At 47.5% G+C, this 16,658-nt stretch overlaps 1 protein-coding gene across 1 annotated transcript; it reads left to right on the top strand.

Annotated features, from left to right (window-relative positions):
• The first annotated feature begins 10,756 nt into the window (after nt 1-10,756).
• LOC123159940 (uncharacterized) lies at nt 10,757-16,079 on the top strand. The gene is made up of 2 exons (XM_044577746.1): nt 10,757-11,760; nt 11,852-16,079. Exon 2 carries the CDS (start codon nt 11,901-11,903, stop codon nt 15,705-15,707), a length of 3,807 nt encoding a protein of 1,268 aa, XP_044433681.1. The 5' UTR covers nt 10,757-11,760; nt 11,852-11,900; the 3' UTR covers nt 15,708-16,079.
• Nucleotides 16,080-16,658: the final 579 nt, after the last annotated feature.

Raw genomic sequence — 16,658 nt, 5'->3', positions numbered from 1 at the left:
CGTTTATTATCCATGCTATAATTGTATTGAAAGGAAACTCAGATACATGTGTGGATACATAGACAACACCATGTCCCTACTAAGCCTCTATTGACTAGCTCGTTGATCAATAGATGGTTACGGTTTCCTAACCATGGACATTGGATGTCGTTGATAACGGGATCACATCATTAGCAGAATGATGTGATGGACAAGACCCAATCCTAAGCCTAGCACAAAGATCGTAGTTCGTATGCTAAAGCTTTTCTTATGTCAAGTATCATTTCCTTAGACCATGAGATTGTGCAGCTCCCGGATACCGTAGGAATGCTTTGGGTGTACCAAACGTCACAACGTAACTGGGTGACTATAAAGGTGCACTACAGGTATCTCCGAAAGTGTCTGTTGGGTTGGCACGAATCGAGACTGGGATTTGTCACTCCGTGTAAACGGAGAGGTATCTCTGGGCCCACTCAGTAGGACAACATCATAATATGCACAATGTGATCAAAGGGTTGATCACGGGATGATGTGTTACGGAACGAGTAAAGAGACTTGCCGGTAACGAGATTGAACAAGGTATCGGTATACCGACGATCGAATCTCGGGCAAGTACTATACCGCTAGACAAAGGGAATTGTATACGGGATCGATTGAGTCCTTGACATCGTGGTTCATCCGATGAGATCATCGTGGAACATGTGGGAGCCAACATGGGTATCCAGATCCCGCAGTTGGTTATTGACCGGAGAACGTCTCGGTCATGTCTGCATGGTTGCCGAACCCGTAGGGTCTACACACTTAAGGTTCGATGACGCTAGGGTTATAAAGGAAGTTTGTATGTGGTTACCGAATGTTGTTTGGAGTCCCGGAGGAGATCCCAGACGTCACGAGGAGTTCCGGAATGGTCCGGAGGTAAAGATTTATATATGGGAAGTCCTGTTTTGGTCACCGGAAAAGTTTCGGGTTTTATCGGTAACGTACCGGGACCACCGGGAGGGTCCGGGGGTCCACCAAGTGGGGCCACCGGCCCCGGAGGGCTGCATGGGCCAAGTGTGGGAGGGGACCAGCCCCAGGTGGGCTGGTGTGCCCCCCCCACAAGGGCCCAAGGCGCCTAGGGTTTGGGGAGGGGGTGCTTCCACCTAACTTGGGGGGCAAGTTTCCCCCCTCTCCCCCCTTGGCCGCCACCCTTAGATGGGATTGGGGCTGCCGCACCCCTTGGGGTGGAAACCCTAGAGGGGGCGCACCCCCCTCCCTCTCCCCTATATATACTTGAGGGTTCTGGGGCTGCCAACACATGAGTTTTGACCTCTCCCTGGCGCAGCCCTACCTCTCTCCCTTCTCCTCTCCCGCGGTGGTTGGCGAAGCCCTGCTGGACTACCACACTCCTCCATCACCACCACGCCATTGTGCTACTGCTGGATGGAGTCTTCCTCAACCTCTCCCTCTCTCCTTGCTGGATCAAGGCGTGGGAGACGTCACCGGGCTGTACGTGTGTTGAACGTGGAGGTGTCGTCCATTCGGCACTAGGATCTCCGGTGATTTGGATCACGACGAGTACGACTCCTTCAACCCCGTTCTCTTGAACGCTTCCGCTTAGCGATCTACAAGGGTATGTAGATGCACTCTCCTTCCCCTCGTTGCTGGTTTCTCTATAGATAGATCTTGGTGACACGTAGGAAAATTTTGAATTTCTGCTACATTCCCCAACAGTGGCATCATGAGCTAGGTCTATTGCGTAGATTCTATGCACGAGTAGAACACAAAGTAGTTGTGGGCGTTGATTTTGTTCAATATGCTTACCGTTACTAGTCCAATCTTGATTCAGCGGCATTGTGGGATGAAGCGGCCCGGACCGACCTTACACGTACTCTCACGTGAGACAGGTTCCACCGACTGACATGCACTTATTGCATAAGGTGGCTAGCGGGTGCCAGTCTCTCCCACTTTAGTCGGATCGGATTCGATGAAAAGGGTCCTTATGAAGGGTAAATAGCAATTGACATATCACGTTGTGGTTTTTGTGTAGGTAAGAAATGTTCTTACTAGAAACCCATAGCAGCCACGTAAAACATGCAAACAACAATTAGAGGACGTCTAACTTGTTTTTGCAGGGTATTCTATGTGATGTGATATGGCCAAGAAGAATGTGATGAATAATATGTGATGTATGAGATTGATCATGTTCTTGCAATAGGAATCACGACTTGCATGTCGCTGAGTATGACAACCGGCAGGAGCCATAGGAGTTGTCTTTATTTATTATATGACCTGTGTGTCATTGAACAACGCCATGTAATTACTTTACTTTATTGCTAACCGGTAGCCATAGTAGTAGAAGTAATAAGTTGGCGAGACAACTTCATGGAGACACGATGATGGAGATCATGATGATGGAGATCATGGTGTCATGCCGGTGACGATGATGATCATGGAGCCCCGAAGATGGAGATCAAAAGGAGCAAATGATATTGGCCATATCATGTCACTATTTGATTGCATGTGATGTTTATCATGTTTATGCATCTTATTTGCTTAGAACGACGGTAGTAAATAAGATGATCCCTCATTAAAATTTCAAGAAAGTGTTCCCCCTAACTGTGCACCGTTGCGAAAGTTCGTCGTTTCGAAGCACCACGTGATGATCGGGTGTGATAGATTCTTACGTTCACATACAACGGGTGTAAGCCAGATTTACACACGCGAAACACTTAGGTTAACTTGACGAGCCTAGCATGTACAGACATGGCCTCGGAACACAAGAGACCGAAAGGTCGAGCATGAGTCGTATAGTAGATACGATCAACATGAAGATGTTCACCGATGATGACTAGTCCGTCTCACGTGATGATCGGACACGGCCTAGTTGACTCGGATCATGTAATCACTTAGATGACTAGAGGGATGTCTATCTGAGTGGGAGTTCATAGATGAACTTAATTATCCTGAACATAGTCAAAAGATCTTTGCAAATTATGTCGTAAGCTCGCGCTTTAGTTCCACTGTTTAGATATGTTCCTAGAGAAAATATAGTTGAAAGTTGACAGTAGCGATTATGCGGACAGTAGAAAGCTTATGTCCTTAATGCACCGCTCAGTGTGCTGAACCCCAAACGTCGTTTGTGGATGTTGCGAACATCGGACATACACGTTTTGATAACTACGTGATAGTTCAGTTAAACGGTTTAGAGTTGAGGCACCAAAGACGTTTTCGAAACGTCGCGGAACATATGAGATGTTTCGAGGGCTGAAATTGGGATTTCAGGCTCGTGCCCACGTCAAGAGGTATAAGACCTCCGACGATTTTCTTAGCCTGCAAACTAAGGGAGAAAAGCTCAATCGTTGAGCTTGTGCTCAGATTGTCTGAGTACAACAATCACTTGAATCGAGTGGGAGTTGATCTTCCAGATGAGATAGTGATGTTTCTCCAAAGTCATTACCACCAAGCTGCTAGAGCTTCGTGATGAACTATAACATATCAGGGATAGATATGATGATCCTTGAGGTATTCACGATGTTTGACACCGCAAAAGTAGAAATCAAGAAGAAGCATCAATTGTTGATGGTTGGTGAAACCACTAGTTTCAAGAAGGGCAAGAAGGGATACTTCATGAAACGGCAAATCAGCTGCTGCTCCAGTGAAGAAACCCAAGGTTGAACCTTAACCCGAGACTGAGTGCTTCTGTAATAAGGGGAACAACCACTGGAGCAGAATTACCCTAGATACTTGGTAGATGAGAAGGCTGGCAAGGTCAATAGAAGTATATTGGATATACATTATGTTAATGTGTACTTTACTAGTACTCCTAGTAGCACCAGGGTATTAAGATACCGGTTCGGTTGCTAAGTGTTAGTAACTCGAAATAAAAGGCTATGGAATAAACGGAGACTAGCTAAAGGTGAGCTGACGATATGTGTTGGAAGTGTTTCCAAGTTTGATGTGATCAAACATCGCACGCTCCCTCTACCATCAAGATTAGTATTAAACCTGAATAATTGTCATTTGGTGTTTGCGTTGAGCATAGACATGATTGGATTATGTCTATCGCAATACGGTTATTCATTTAAGGAGAATAATGGTTACTCTATTTATTTGAATAATACCTTCAATGGTCTTGCACCTAAAGGAATGGTTTATTGAATCTCGATCGTAGTGATACACATTTTCATGCCAAAAGATATAAGATAGTAATGATAGTACCACTTACTTGTGGCACTGCCATGTAAGTCATATTGGTATAAAACGCATGAAGAAGCTCCATGTTGATGGATCTTTGGACTCACTCGTTTTTGAAAAGTTTGAGACATGCGAACCATGTCTATTGGTGTATACGCATGAAGAAACTCCATGCAGATGGATCGTTTGGACTCACTTGATTTTGAATCACTTGAGATATGCAAATCATACCACATGGGCAAGATGACTGAAAAGCCTCGTTTTCAGTAAGATGGAACAAGATAGCAACTTGTTGGAAGTAACACATTTTGATGTGTGCAGTCCAATGAGTGCTGAGGCATGCAGTGGATATCGTTATGTTCTTACTTCACGGATGATTTGAGTAGATACTGAGTATATTTACTTGATGAAACACAAGTCTGAATTATTGAATGGTTCAAGTAATTTCAGAGTGAAGTTGAAGATCATTGTGACAAGAGGATAAAATGTCTATGATATGATCATAGAGATGAGTATCTGAGTTACGAGCTTTGGCACGCAATTAAGACACTGTGGAAATTGTTTCACAATTAATACCGCCTGGAACACCATAGTGTGATGGTGTGTCCGAACATCATAGTTGCACCCTATTGGATATGGTGCGTACCATGATGTTCTTATCGAATTACCACTATCGTTCATGGGTTAGGCATTAGAGACAACCGCACTCACTTTAATAGGGCACCACATAATTCGTTGAGACGACACCTTTGAACTGTGGTTTGGAGAAACCTAAGTTGTCGTTTCTTAAAAGTTTGGGGCTGCGACGCTTATGTGAAAAAGTTTCAGGTTGATAAGCTCGAACCCAAAGCGGATAAAATGCATCTTCATAGGACACCCAAAACAGTTGGGTAAACCTCCTAATTCAGATCCGAAAGCAATAGGGATTGTTTCTTGAATCGGGTCCTTTCTCGAGGAAATGTTTGTCTCGAGAATTGAGTGGGAGGATGGTGGAGACTTGATGAGGTTATTGAACCATCACTTCAACCAGTGTGTAGCAGGGCACAGGAAGTTGTTCCTGTGGCACCTACATCAATTGAAGTGGAAGCTTATGATAGTGATCATGAAGTTTCGGATCAAGTCACTACCGTACCTTGTAGGGTGACAAGGATGCGTACTGCTTCAGAGTGGTACGGTAATCCTGTCTTGAAGGTCATGTTGCTAGACAACAATGAACCTACGAGCTATGGAGAAGCGATGGTGGGCCCAAATTCCGACAAATGGTTAGAAGCCATGAAATCCGAGATAGGATCCATGTATCAGAACAAAGCATGGACTTTGGTGGACTTGCCCGATGATCGGCAAGTCATTGAGATAAATGGATCTTTAAGAAGAAGACAGACGTGGACGGTAATGTCACCGTCTATGAAGCTCGACTTGTGGCGAAGAGTTTTTCACAAGTTCAAGGAGTTGACTACGATGAGATTTTCTCATCCGTAGCGATGCTTAAGTCCGTCGGAATCATGTTAGCATTAGCTGCATTTATGAAATCTGGCAGATGGATGTCAAAACGAGTTTCCTTACCAGTTTTCGTAAGGAAAGGTTGTATGTGATACAATCAGAAAGTTTTGTCGATCCTAAGGATGCTAAAAGGTATGCTGGCTCCAGCGATCCTTCTAAGGACTGGAGTAAGCATCTCGGAGTTGGAATGTGTGCTTTGATGAGATGATCAAAGATTTTGGGTTTATACAAAGTTCATGAGAAACTTGTATTTCCAAAGAAGTGAGTGGGAGCACTATAGAATTTCTGATGAGTATATGTTGTTGACATATTGTTGATCAGAAATGATGTAGAATTTCTGGAAAGCATATAGGGTTATTTGAAAGGTGTTTTTCAATAGAAAACCTGGATTAAGCTACTTGAACATTGAGCATCAAGATCTATGAGGATAGATCAAAAACGCTAATGGTACTTTCAAATGAGCACATACCTTGACATGATCTTGAAGGTGTTCAAGATGGATCAGTCAAAGAAGGAGTTCTTGCCTGAGTTGTAAGGTATGAAGTTAAGACTTAAAGCTCGACCACGGCAGAAGAGAGAGAAAGGACGAAGGTCGTCCCCTATGCTTCAGACGTAGGCTCTATAGTATGCTATGCTGTGTACCGCACCGGAAGTGTGCCTTGCCATGAGTCATTTAAGGGGTACAAGAATGATCCAGGAATGGATCATTGGACAGCGGACAAAATTGTCCTTGGAGTAAATAAAGGACATGTTTCTTGATTATGGAGGTGATAAAGAGTTCGGCGTAAAGGGTTACGTCGATGCAAGCTTTAACGCCTATCCGAATGACTCTGAGTAGCAAACCGGATACGTATAGTGGAGCAACCATTTGGAATAGCTTCAAGTGGAGCGTGGAAGCAGCATTTACAATATGACATAGAGAATTGCGAAGTACATACGGATCTGAATGTTATAGACTTGTTGACTAAAACCTCTCTCACAAGCAAAACATGATCAAACCCCAGAACTCATTGAGACTTAATCACATGGTGATGTGAACTAGTTTAAGACACTAGTAAACTCTTTGGATGTTGGTCACATGGCGATGTGACCTATCAGTGTTAATCACATGGCGATGTGAACTAGATTATTGACTCTAGTGCAAGTGGGAGACTGTTGGAAATATGCCCTAGAGGCAATAATAAATTAGTTATTATTATATTTCCTTGTTCATGATAATCGTTTATTATCCATGCTATAATTGTATTGAAAGGAAACTCAGATACATGTGTGGATACATAGACAACACCATGTCCCTAGTAAGCCTCTATTGACTAGCTCGTTGATCAATAGATGGTTACGGTTTCCTGACCATGGACATTGGATGTCGTTGATAACGGGATCACATCATTAGGAGAATGATGTGATGGACAAGACCCAATCCTAAGCCTAGCACAAAGATCGTAGTTCGTATGCTAAAGCTTTTCTAATGTCAAGTATCATTTCCTTAGACCATGAGATTGTGCAACTCCCGGATACCGTAGGAATGCTTTGGGTGTACCAAACGTCACAACGTAACTGGGTGGCTATAAAGGTGCACTACAGGTATCTCCGAAAGTGTCTGTTGGGTTGGCACGAATCGAGACTGGGATTTGTCACTCCGTGTAAACGGAGAGGTATCTCTGGGCCCACTCGGTATTACATCATCATAATGTGCACAATGTGATCAAAGGGTTGATCACGGGATGATGTGTTACGGAACGAGTAAAGAGACTTGCCGGTAACGAGATTGAAAAAGGTATCGGTATACCGACGATCGAATCTCGGGCAAGTACTATACCGCTAGACAAAGGGAATTGTATACGGGATTGATTGAGTCCTTGACATCGTGGTTCATCCGATGAGATCATCGTGGAACATGTGGGAGCCAACATGGGTATCCAGATCCCGCTGTTGGTTATTGACCAGAGAACATCTCGGTCATGTCTGCATGGTTCCCGAACCCATAGGGTCTACACACTTAAGGTTCGATGACGCTAGGGTTATAAAGGAAGTTTGTATGTGGTTACCTAATATTGTTCGGAGTCCCGGATGAGATCCCAGACGTCACGAGGAGTTCCGGAATGGTCTGGAGGTAAAGATTTATATATGGGAAGTCCTGTTTTGGTCACCGGAAAAGTTTTGGGTTTTATCGGTAACGTACCGGGACCACCGGGAGGGTCCCGGGGGTCCACCAAGTGGGGCCACCGGCCCCGGAGGGCTGCATGGGCCAAGTGTGGGAGGGGACCAGCCCCAGGTGGGTTGGTGCGCCCCCCCCCCACAAGGGCCCAAGGCGCCTAGGGTTTGGGGAGGGGGGGTGCTTCCACCTAACTTGGGGGGCAAGTTTCCCCCCTCTCCCCCCTTGGCCGCCACCCTTAGATGGGATTGGGGCTGCCGCACCCCTTGGGGTGGAAACCCTAGAGGGGGCGCACCCCCTCCCTCTCCCCTATATATACTTGAGGGTTTTGGGGCTGCCAACACATGAGTTTTGACCTCTCCCTGGCGCAGCCCTACCTCTCTCCCTTCTCCTCTCCCGCGGTGCTTGGCGAAGCCCTGCTGGACTACCACGTTCCTCCATCACTACCACGCCGTTGTGCTGCTGCTGGATGGAGTCTTCCTCAACCTCTCCCTCTCTCCTTGCTGGATCAAGGCGTGGGAGACGTCACCGGGCTGTACGTGTGTTGAACGCGGAGGTGCCGTCCGTTCGGCACTAGGATCTCCGGTGATTTGGATCACGACGAGTACGACTCCTTCAACCCCGTTCTCTTGAACGCTTCCGCTTAGCAATCTACAAGGGTATGTAGATGCACTCTCCTTCCCCTCGTTGCTGGTTTCTTCATAGATAGATCTTGGTGACACGTAGGAAAATTTTGAATTTCTGCTACGTTCCCCAACACGACGGGGATGGAGCATGCGCGCTGGCGGGAAGAGACGGGCTCCGCCATGGCTGTCGCCCACTGCTCTCACATTGGGCCGCCTTCGCCTCCGACTCTGGCATGCGCATCCGCACGGGGACTGAAGGCACGAGCACCCACCAGTGCCCGGGCGATGCCGGCGTCAAAGGAAAAGGGCACTGGTGGGCGGTGCCGGACAAAGAATGGACTATCAGTCATCTCTAAAAATATTACTATGCGTCCCCTAAAGAAGTGCGAGCAAAAACGTTTGGAAATGTCACCTCGCCCAACGAACATTCGCTTGCTGTTACTCTAGGGTCTTTGTGTACATGCGGCCTTCTGGAAAGTGAGGCAAGGGAGAAATATATGCAAAGTAAGGGCATCTCGAACGCCGCTCCCGAAACCACCCGCATTCGTCTAGACGCAGCTGTCTGGACCTTGCAAGCTATCCAACGGCGACCCCATCGATCCGTGGAGTAGTCCGAGCCTCCGTCTTCCCGCAAACTGGAACCAAATCAGGGGGCGTCTGCGGGAGTCCGGAGACCAGCCGCATAGGACTCTGACACCCTAGGCCCAACCAAAACTAAGTCGGAGCCCACGCTTTTATAGTTGGTCACAATGTTTCCGCGGCAAAATCCCCTACTCTCCTCTTCCCTCCCACCGCTCTCCACTCAATTCCCGCCCTGTTTCGCTGCCGTCGTCGCTTGGAAACGTACGAGAAGTTGCCGGGGACGACAGTGTTGGAGGATCCGATGATCACGCTTGCCCGGAAGATTAACTCGAAGACATGGCAAAATTGCGGCCTCAATGCAAAGGCAAAGGTGGTACCGCTCAAGAAGGCAAAGGTGGAGGCGGAGGTGGTGGCCGTGGCGATGGACGTGTAGGCGGCGAACGTGGTGCAGGGCGGAGTCTGGGACGCAGGGCCTGCTGTCGTCGTCGACCGTGCAGACGTCGCTCTGGCCGGAGCATTACAAGGCTCCATACTTCTATGCCGCCACGCAGCTCGGTAGCCACTCCCCGACATCTGGCGCCATGCAAGTGCCTTGCTGCGTCAACGTCGACGCGGCACCGCTGCTTTTCTCGGAGTGTGCATCACCAGAGCTTATCTGCACACGGACATTGGGCGTGGAGTAGCTGGGTGCCCGCACATTATTTGATGGTATGCCTAAAGCGGGCGAGCCAAGGTACACGACGTAGATAGGGAGCTGTTTGAGATGATCTACGATGGAGGCGGGGGAGAAGGTTGCTACGAGGACGGGCAAGTGGATGACTTGGAGCCCACCTAGGCCGGCTCATACACCCAGCCGGGCTACACCTAGTCCAGCACGTACACCCAGTCGGGCACGCAGCCGAGCTACACCCACTTTGGCACGTACACCCAGCTGGGCACGGATACACCGGACAGCAGGAGGAGGATGACAAGGACGATGATCCGGATGATTTTGCTGTCGATTCAAAGAAGAAGGGTAGAGGAGAAAGCTTCAACATGTGGGATGACGATTTTTTGTGCGATGTATGGTTGGCCACTAGCATCAATCTTGGCACGGTAGAGCTCAACATTTTGGGCCAACATTCACTCTTGGTTCCATGAACACAAGCATTTCGAGCCTTACTCCAACGGGCTCATCTGCAACCATGGTGCAAAGTCTGTTAACCATCGATGCATCATCCAAGAGGCCATGTCGGAGTATTGCGGCCACTCGAGGCAACTCATCACACGGTGGCCAAGTGGTGCGCAAATCTCCGAGCAAGTGTATTCATCATTTGGCTAGATATGCATTGTTCTCTAGATCATTTGGACGGATATGCACATTGTTGTGTTGGGTCACTTGGCCGGATATGCATTGTTGTCTAAATCATTTGGCCAAATACGCAATATGTTGGTCGGATATACATTGTTGTGTTGGTTATTTGGCCGGCTATGCATTGTTGTGTTGGTCATTTTGCCGAATATGCACATTGTTGGTTGGATATGCATTGTTTTACGTAGGACTACTTACAATGTTTTACGTAGTGTACAGATGGACCAATAAAATTGCAGGTAGAAGGATGATCGAGATGCCAAGAGTTAAACTTGGTGGATGGAGCCTATGAGAACCTGTTTACGTGACGTCATTCCCTAATTTTCTGGTGACGTCTGCTAGCATACAAAATGACTGGTCGAGCAGCCCGGCGATCCACGGGGGATGGATGGCCAGAGCGGGTTGGAACGCCCCTGTCGTCGTCGACGGGGGCCCCGAGCGCCCGTCGACGGGATCAATGCACGCTGCTGCTGCTGCTGCTGTCTCTAGGTCTGGCAGGATAAGGCGCGGAACGAGGAAATAGGCCCTGGCTGCGGCTGGCCCGCCCGGCTCTGCTCCCCCCAGCAGTGCCCGTCTGGTGTTCGAACAAATGCCTCAGCGGCCAGTACGGCAGTTAATGGCCGGAGAAGAGCCAAGACCAAGTCACGAGCGGCGATGGCCGCTCCACGGAACGGTGGTTTGCACGCCGGAGCGAAAATGTCAAACGACGGCGACGCTCGAGGCGCCGAGGAGGTCGGAGGTGACTTCGCCGGAGCCGAGTGGATGGCACGGTAGGACGTTCCTGTCAAGGTGGCTTCTGAACGCCGGTGTGAACCCACGGTGTGTGTGGTGGTCGTGTGCCAGTCAGCAGTCAACACACCCTCTCCGCTTACCGTCGCTGTCTACAGATTCCATTTCACTGCCTCCTGGTACCAGGTACCCTACTGGCTAATTCCTGCTTATTCATGTGTTCCAACCCAAATTACCCAGCAACCCAACTCGATGCCGGAGTATTTTACAGTTGAGATGCGTGTTAATTTGTTCATTATTGTTTGGTGTATTAGGCTCTCTTCTAACTCCAAAGTGGTCCTGAAGAGATCATATATGCATACTCTATATCACATCCCCTCAATCTGGATGCGAGTATCATATACATAGCTGTGGGGCCTTACCTTGTTTCTTTCCTTTGTTTAACTGACTTCGCCGGTCTCCCCCCATCTTTTGTTCACTGTTCACACACCGTTCACACCATTATTGAACTCGGCTGTCCTTGAAGCGCACAAGGTGACCCTCACTAGTCTGAGCAGCAGCCGTCGCTCTGGATACAAGCTCAAGGCCGCAAGCTCAGCTAGGCTAACGGGGCAGGCATTCCGTGTGAGCAACTGAGCATTGCGAAGCTTCCCCATTCTTAGGTATGATCCTTACTCTCTCTTCCTCTGCTCGGCTCTTCGACATGGATACATAAGTTCCAGCGCCAATTTTCTGCCATTTCTCCGCTTGCAGTTAATCTTACCAGTTACCCTGATCTGGGTACAAGCTCAAAGCTCATGCCATGATTGAGGGCGGCTCACACATGCATCCTCAGCTGGGGAACGCTCACACGGCGAACAGCGAGCAGCCTGAGCCGGCCACCATACCGATGAACGGCATGGCTGCTTCGGGGCCAGGCAATGGCCAGATGGCAGATGAAGCAGCCGCCGGCGGAGTGACGGAGGATATCGAGGCGGCCGGCGACAACAATGGGCAAGGTCCGCCCAACAGGTCAGCACGCCATGGATCCAGCATCAAGGATGATTTCGAGTTCTTGTGGAGGCTGCGGAAGTATCTGCTACTTCTGGCGGTGTTGGCCGTTGGTGTCACTTACAATGCTGGGTTGAGCCCGCCGGGGGGATTTCAGATGGACAGACTTGACCGCCATGCCGGTGATCCTCTCCTCCCACTTAGATTCTTCCGGCGATACGAAGCCTTCTTTTACTGCAACGCCACAGCCTTTGCTGCTTCTCTAGTCTTGATTATCTTGCTCCTGAGTAGGGGAGTGGCGAGCAAGCATGTCTGGCTTCGCTCCATGCAGTTTACCATGATACTGGATCTTTTCAGTCTCATGGGGGCATATGCCGCGGGGAGTTGCAGAGCACTAAGGTCTTCCGTTTACATATTGGTGCTGGTCTGTTCTGTTTTCGCCTATGTTGTGGTTCATATCCTGTTGTTTATGAGGGCAGTTCCGCAGCCGTTAAAAGATCAGGTGCAGAAAACCCGGGATCTCATTCTGAAGAAGCTGAAACGCATGCTAAAAAAGGTGCCATCTATTTGCCCTGTCTCTGATCCTGACGGGCAAAGGAGCAACCGAGATTACGCAAGGGAAATCGAGGAGGCTCGCAAGTTCATATTGATGCTTGCAACTTTTGCTGCCACTGTCACATACCAAGCTGGGATAAGTCCACCTGGTGGCTTTTGGGGTGCAAATAATCCTGAACACCGTGCAGCTACTTTTGTTCTCCGCAAGCACAATCTCCTCCGCTTCAATATCTTCACGTGTTGCAATGCGACCTCTTTTGTGGCGTCTTTGGTCACAGTCATACTGCTTCTGAGCACGGAACTGAGCACGCATGGGATAAGGACTCAAGCGCTGTCTGTGTGTGTCGTGGCTGTTCTGCTGGGGCTCATTGGTGCTTATGCTTCAGGGAGCTGCAGGGATGTTGCAACATCGTTGTCAGTGATACTCATAATTGCTGTGGTTCTAATCTGTGTTCTGATTCTTGTTATTTGCCTTCATTGCAAAGCTGTAACAGAGTGGGTGGATAGGGTGCTGAAGCCAACACTTGACAAAATGATGAGTACACTGTCATTGGGGCAAGATGATTCTCCAAGAGCTCACCAGCAATGTACAGATTGTCAGAGAACGCACCATCAAGATACAGAGCTTGTTTCTCAGAGAACTCACCAGCAAGATACAGATCTTGATTCTCAGAGGATTCACCAACAAGATACAGAGCTTGACTCTCAGACAAGTCAGCAGCAACATACAGAACTTGATTCTCAAAGGGTTCCCCAGCAAGATACAGAGCTTGATTCTCCGACAACTCACCAGCAAGCTACAGAGCATGTAGGTCGAGATACAGAAGTAGAAGGTGTCATGTCTAATTTGCAATGCTACTCTGCTGACAGCAATCTTGTATCAACTGGGGATGTGAGATCTGTATCAGCCAGTGATTTGGATAACATGGAGGACATCATGCCAACAACACTACGTCAATCTCATGATCAGAGTGAACATGCTGCAATTAAAGTTGTATGCTCATCATCAACAGATGCCCTAACTACCGAGGAAGTTCCATCCGACAACTTGGAAATACAACCTGCTAGCGGTCAGCAGGTTGCAATCCCCATGGCACTATCATCAAGTAACGGTGGAAATTCTGTCCAAGGTATTTTACCGTTGCAGGGCTCGGTGGACGAAGATGCAACATCTGGTAACCTGAGAATAGATGCTGATGATCTGGCAATGGAATGTGAATTACCCGACAGCCATGTGGACAGCACAGAACAGCATGCTCAGCAAATGTCCAATAACCCTACTGGTGCAGATGATGGTGAGGTTAGATTACCTATCGACAACACTACCAACGATCAAGCCCCACAGCATCAGAGATGTATTAAATGCAGCTATCGAAATCCAGATGATGCTCCCCCGCAAAAAAAAAGAAATCCAGATGATGCTTTTCTGAAGAAGTCACGCACTTACCTATTGCTTCTTGCAATTCTTGCAGTGTCTTTGACATATCAAGCTGGTTTAAATCCACCAGGTGGCTTCTGGACATCAAATGTCACTAAGCACTCTGCTGGTGATCCCATTCTTGGGGACAGTGGTCGCGTCTGGACATCAAGTGGCACTAAGCACTCTGCTGGTGATCCCATTCTTGAGGACAATTATCATAAGAGATACCTTGCCTTCTTTTATTTCAATGCCACTGCATTTGCAGCCTCCCTTGTCATGATCCTTATGCTCCTGAGCAGGAGGATGAGCAACAAGGTTATAAAACGACGGGCACTACAGACAGCAATGATAACCGATTTGCTTGCTCTAATGGGGGCCTTTGCTGTTGGGAGTTGCAGGGAGAAGACAAAATCCATTTACATATCAGTGTCGATATTTATCGTGGTTGCATATGTTCCTCTCCATGTTTTAGTGTTTAGGCATAATGGATGGTTGAAAGTGTGTGTTACGCAGAGGATGAAGTTTGCACCACCTCAGACAGACAATGAGTCAAGAGATGCTAAGGAGAAGGACTTGGCGCGGAGGCGGAATTTGCTCTTTATTCTTGCAATTCTGGCGGCAACTGTCACGTACCAAGCTGGCCTGAACCCTCCAGGAGGCATTTGGCCTGATGAGAACAGTAAGGGTGGCAAACCAGGCAATCCAGTTCTTCAAGACAGCCACCCAGAGCGCTATGATGTTTTCTACTACTCGAACGCCATCTCATTTGCGTCATCTGTGGCTGTCATCATTCTTCTTGTTAATAGGGAATCATGTGAGGATGGAATCAAGTCGTACGCAATCCGTGTGTGCTTGGTAGCGGGTTTGCTGGGCCTCCTGATTGCTTATTCTGCAGGAACCTGCAGGAAAGCGAGACCGGTAATATATCTTATTGTCATAGCCTCTGCAGCTCTAACATGCCTTGTGATTCAAGTACTTGTACTACAAGATGCATTAGATGGGCCACTGACCAGGTTAAGGGGCCGGTTGCGGAAGATTCTTCATCTAGAGCCTGACTCTGAGACACCGCTGGAAAGTTCAGATGAAGAAAACAAGGAACGTAATGCTCAGGGGTCAGGCACCCTTATCAGTGATAAGACGGAAAAGAAGAGACAGAAGTACTTGATGCTTCTTTCGGTTCTTGCTGCATCCATTGCGTACCAAGCCGGTCTAAACCCGCCTGGTGGCTTCTGGCCTGATGACACTCCCAAAAATGGTTACAAGGCTGGCAACCCGGTACTTAAGGACATAAACTCCTGGCGCTACATGGTATTCTATGTCTTCAATTCCATCTCTTTCATGTCATCTATTGCCGTAGTCATGCTTCTGCTGAGTAAATCTGTGAGACAGAAGAAGGTTCCGCTCCAAGCATTGCACTTCATCATGATACTGGACCTGTCGGCTCTGATGACAGCTTATGCAGCTGGAAGTTGCAGAAAGTTCAGGACTTCAATATTCATCCTCGTGGTAGTATGTTGTGTGCTGGTGTACCTTCTGTTTATTATTATCTTGTCAAGTGGCATAGCAAGATGGCTGAAAAAACAGAAAAAGAAGGTGGCTTCCTTGCTGCTGGAGCCTAGCCATGCCGCTGCAACTTCAGCATGACACCGGACCTGAATGGAATGTTTGAATATCTTTCTTCTCCCCATTGTAATATGTTCATTGTAGTTCAAATGGAACCCATGAATTCTCAGTTGTATGCTTTTATTCAGGATAAAAGCATTTTTTTTTCTTTGTTCTTGAAGAAATATTTTGTTATCACAGAGATCTTCAGGCTGCGATGAAGTATCCCCTTAGTTAAGACGTAGTTGACCTCACCTATGGTATGGAAGTATGGGCTGGATGTAGAGGTGGGGCATGCTTAGAGTTGTGTTTTGTCTGTAATGAGTTGGTTTGATGAAGAAAGTTTGCAACTCTGATTCTCTTGTGCTTCAGTTAAGTCCAAGTGGCGCATGCATGTACGTACATGCAAATGAATTGGCCTTTTTGCATGATCAGTTTTGAAGAACTGTCTTATTATTTGCCCTTATTTTGGCATTTGGAGTAGTATTTAGTAACAAAATAGGGCATGTCTGCATCAAATAAGGGCAAATAGCTGAATTTCGTTTGAGTAATTGCTGGCTTCAGTGTCTCTTCAACCAATTTTAGATTTGAACTGTTGCTTTTTATATGTTGCATTAGCCTGCTAAGACAGAAAAGGTTGAGGTGTGTTCTGTCTCCAATCTGGTTAGCAAGCAGTTTCTCCATTAAAAGTTCCGACCATCGCCTGAGCAAAAGAGCAAGCTTGACTCCATATGTCATGAGTAATGACATGTGGAAAGGCTATTTCAGACACACATGATACATTGCCAGGTACAAGTATGATTCCTATAATACTTTAGGGGTGTCATTCTCAATTACTCCCTCCGTTCCAAAATAGATGACTCAACTTTGTACTAACTTAGTATAAAATTGAGTCATCTATTTTGGAACGGAGGGAGTATATCTCAACCGTGTGCCTTTATTTAGCAGTAGTTCTGTTCAGATTAGGAAAGTAAAGGATCACAACTATGTCGA

This window comes from Triticum aestivum, chromosome 7B (assembly GCF_018294505.1).
Source record: "Triticum aestivum cultivar Chinese Spring chromosome 7B, IWGSC CS RefSeq v2.1, whole genome shotgun sequence".
Lineage (NCBI taxonomy): Eukaryota > Viridiplantae > Streptophyta > Magnoliopsida > Poales > Poaceae > Triticum > Triticum aestivum.
Note: the sequence above shows the minus strand (reverse complement) of the source record. Positions and strands in the feature narration are given on the sequence as shown.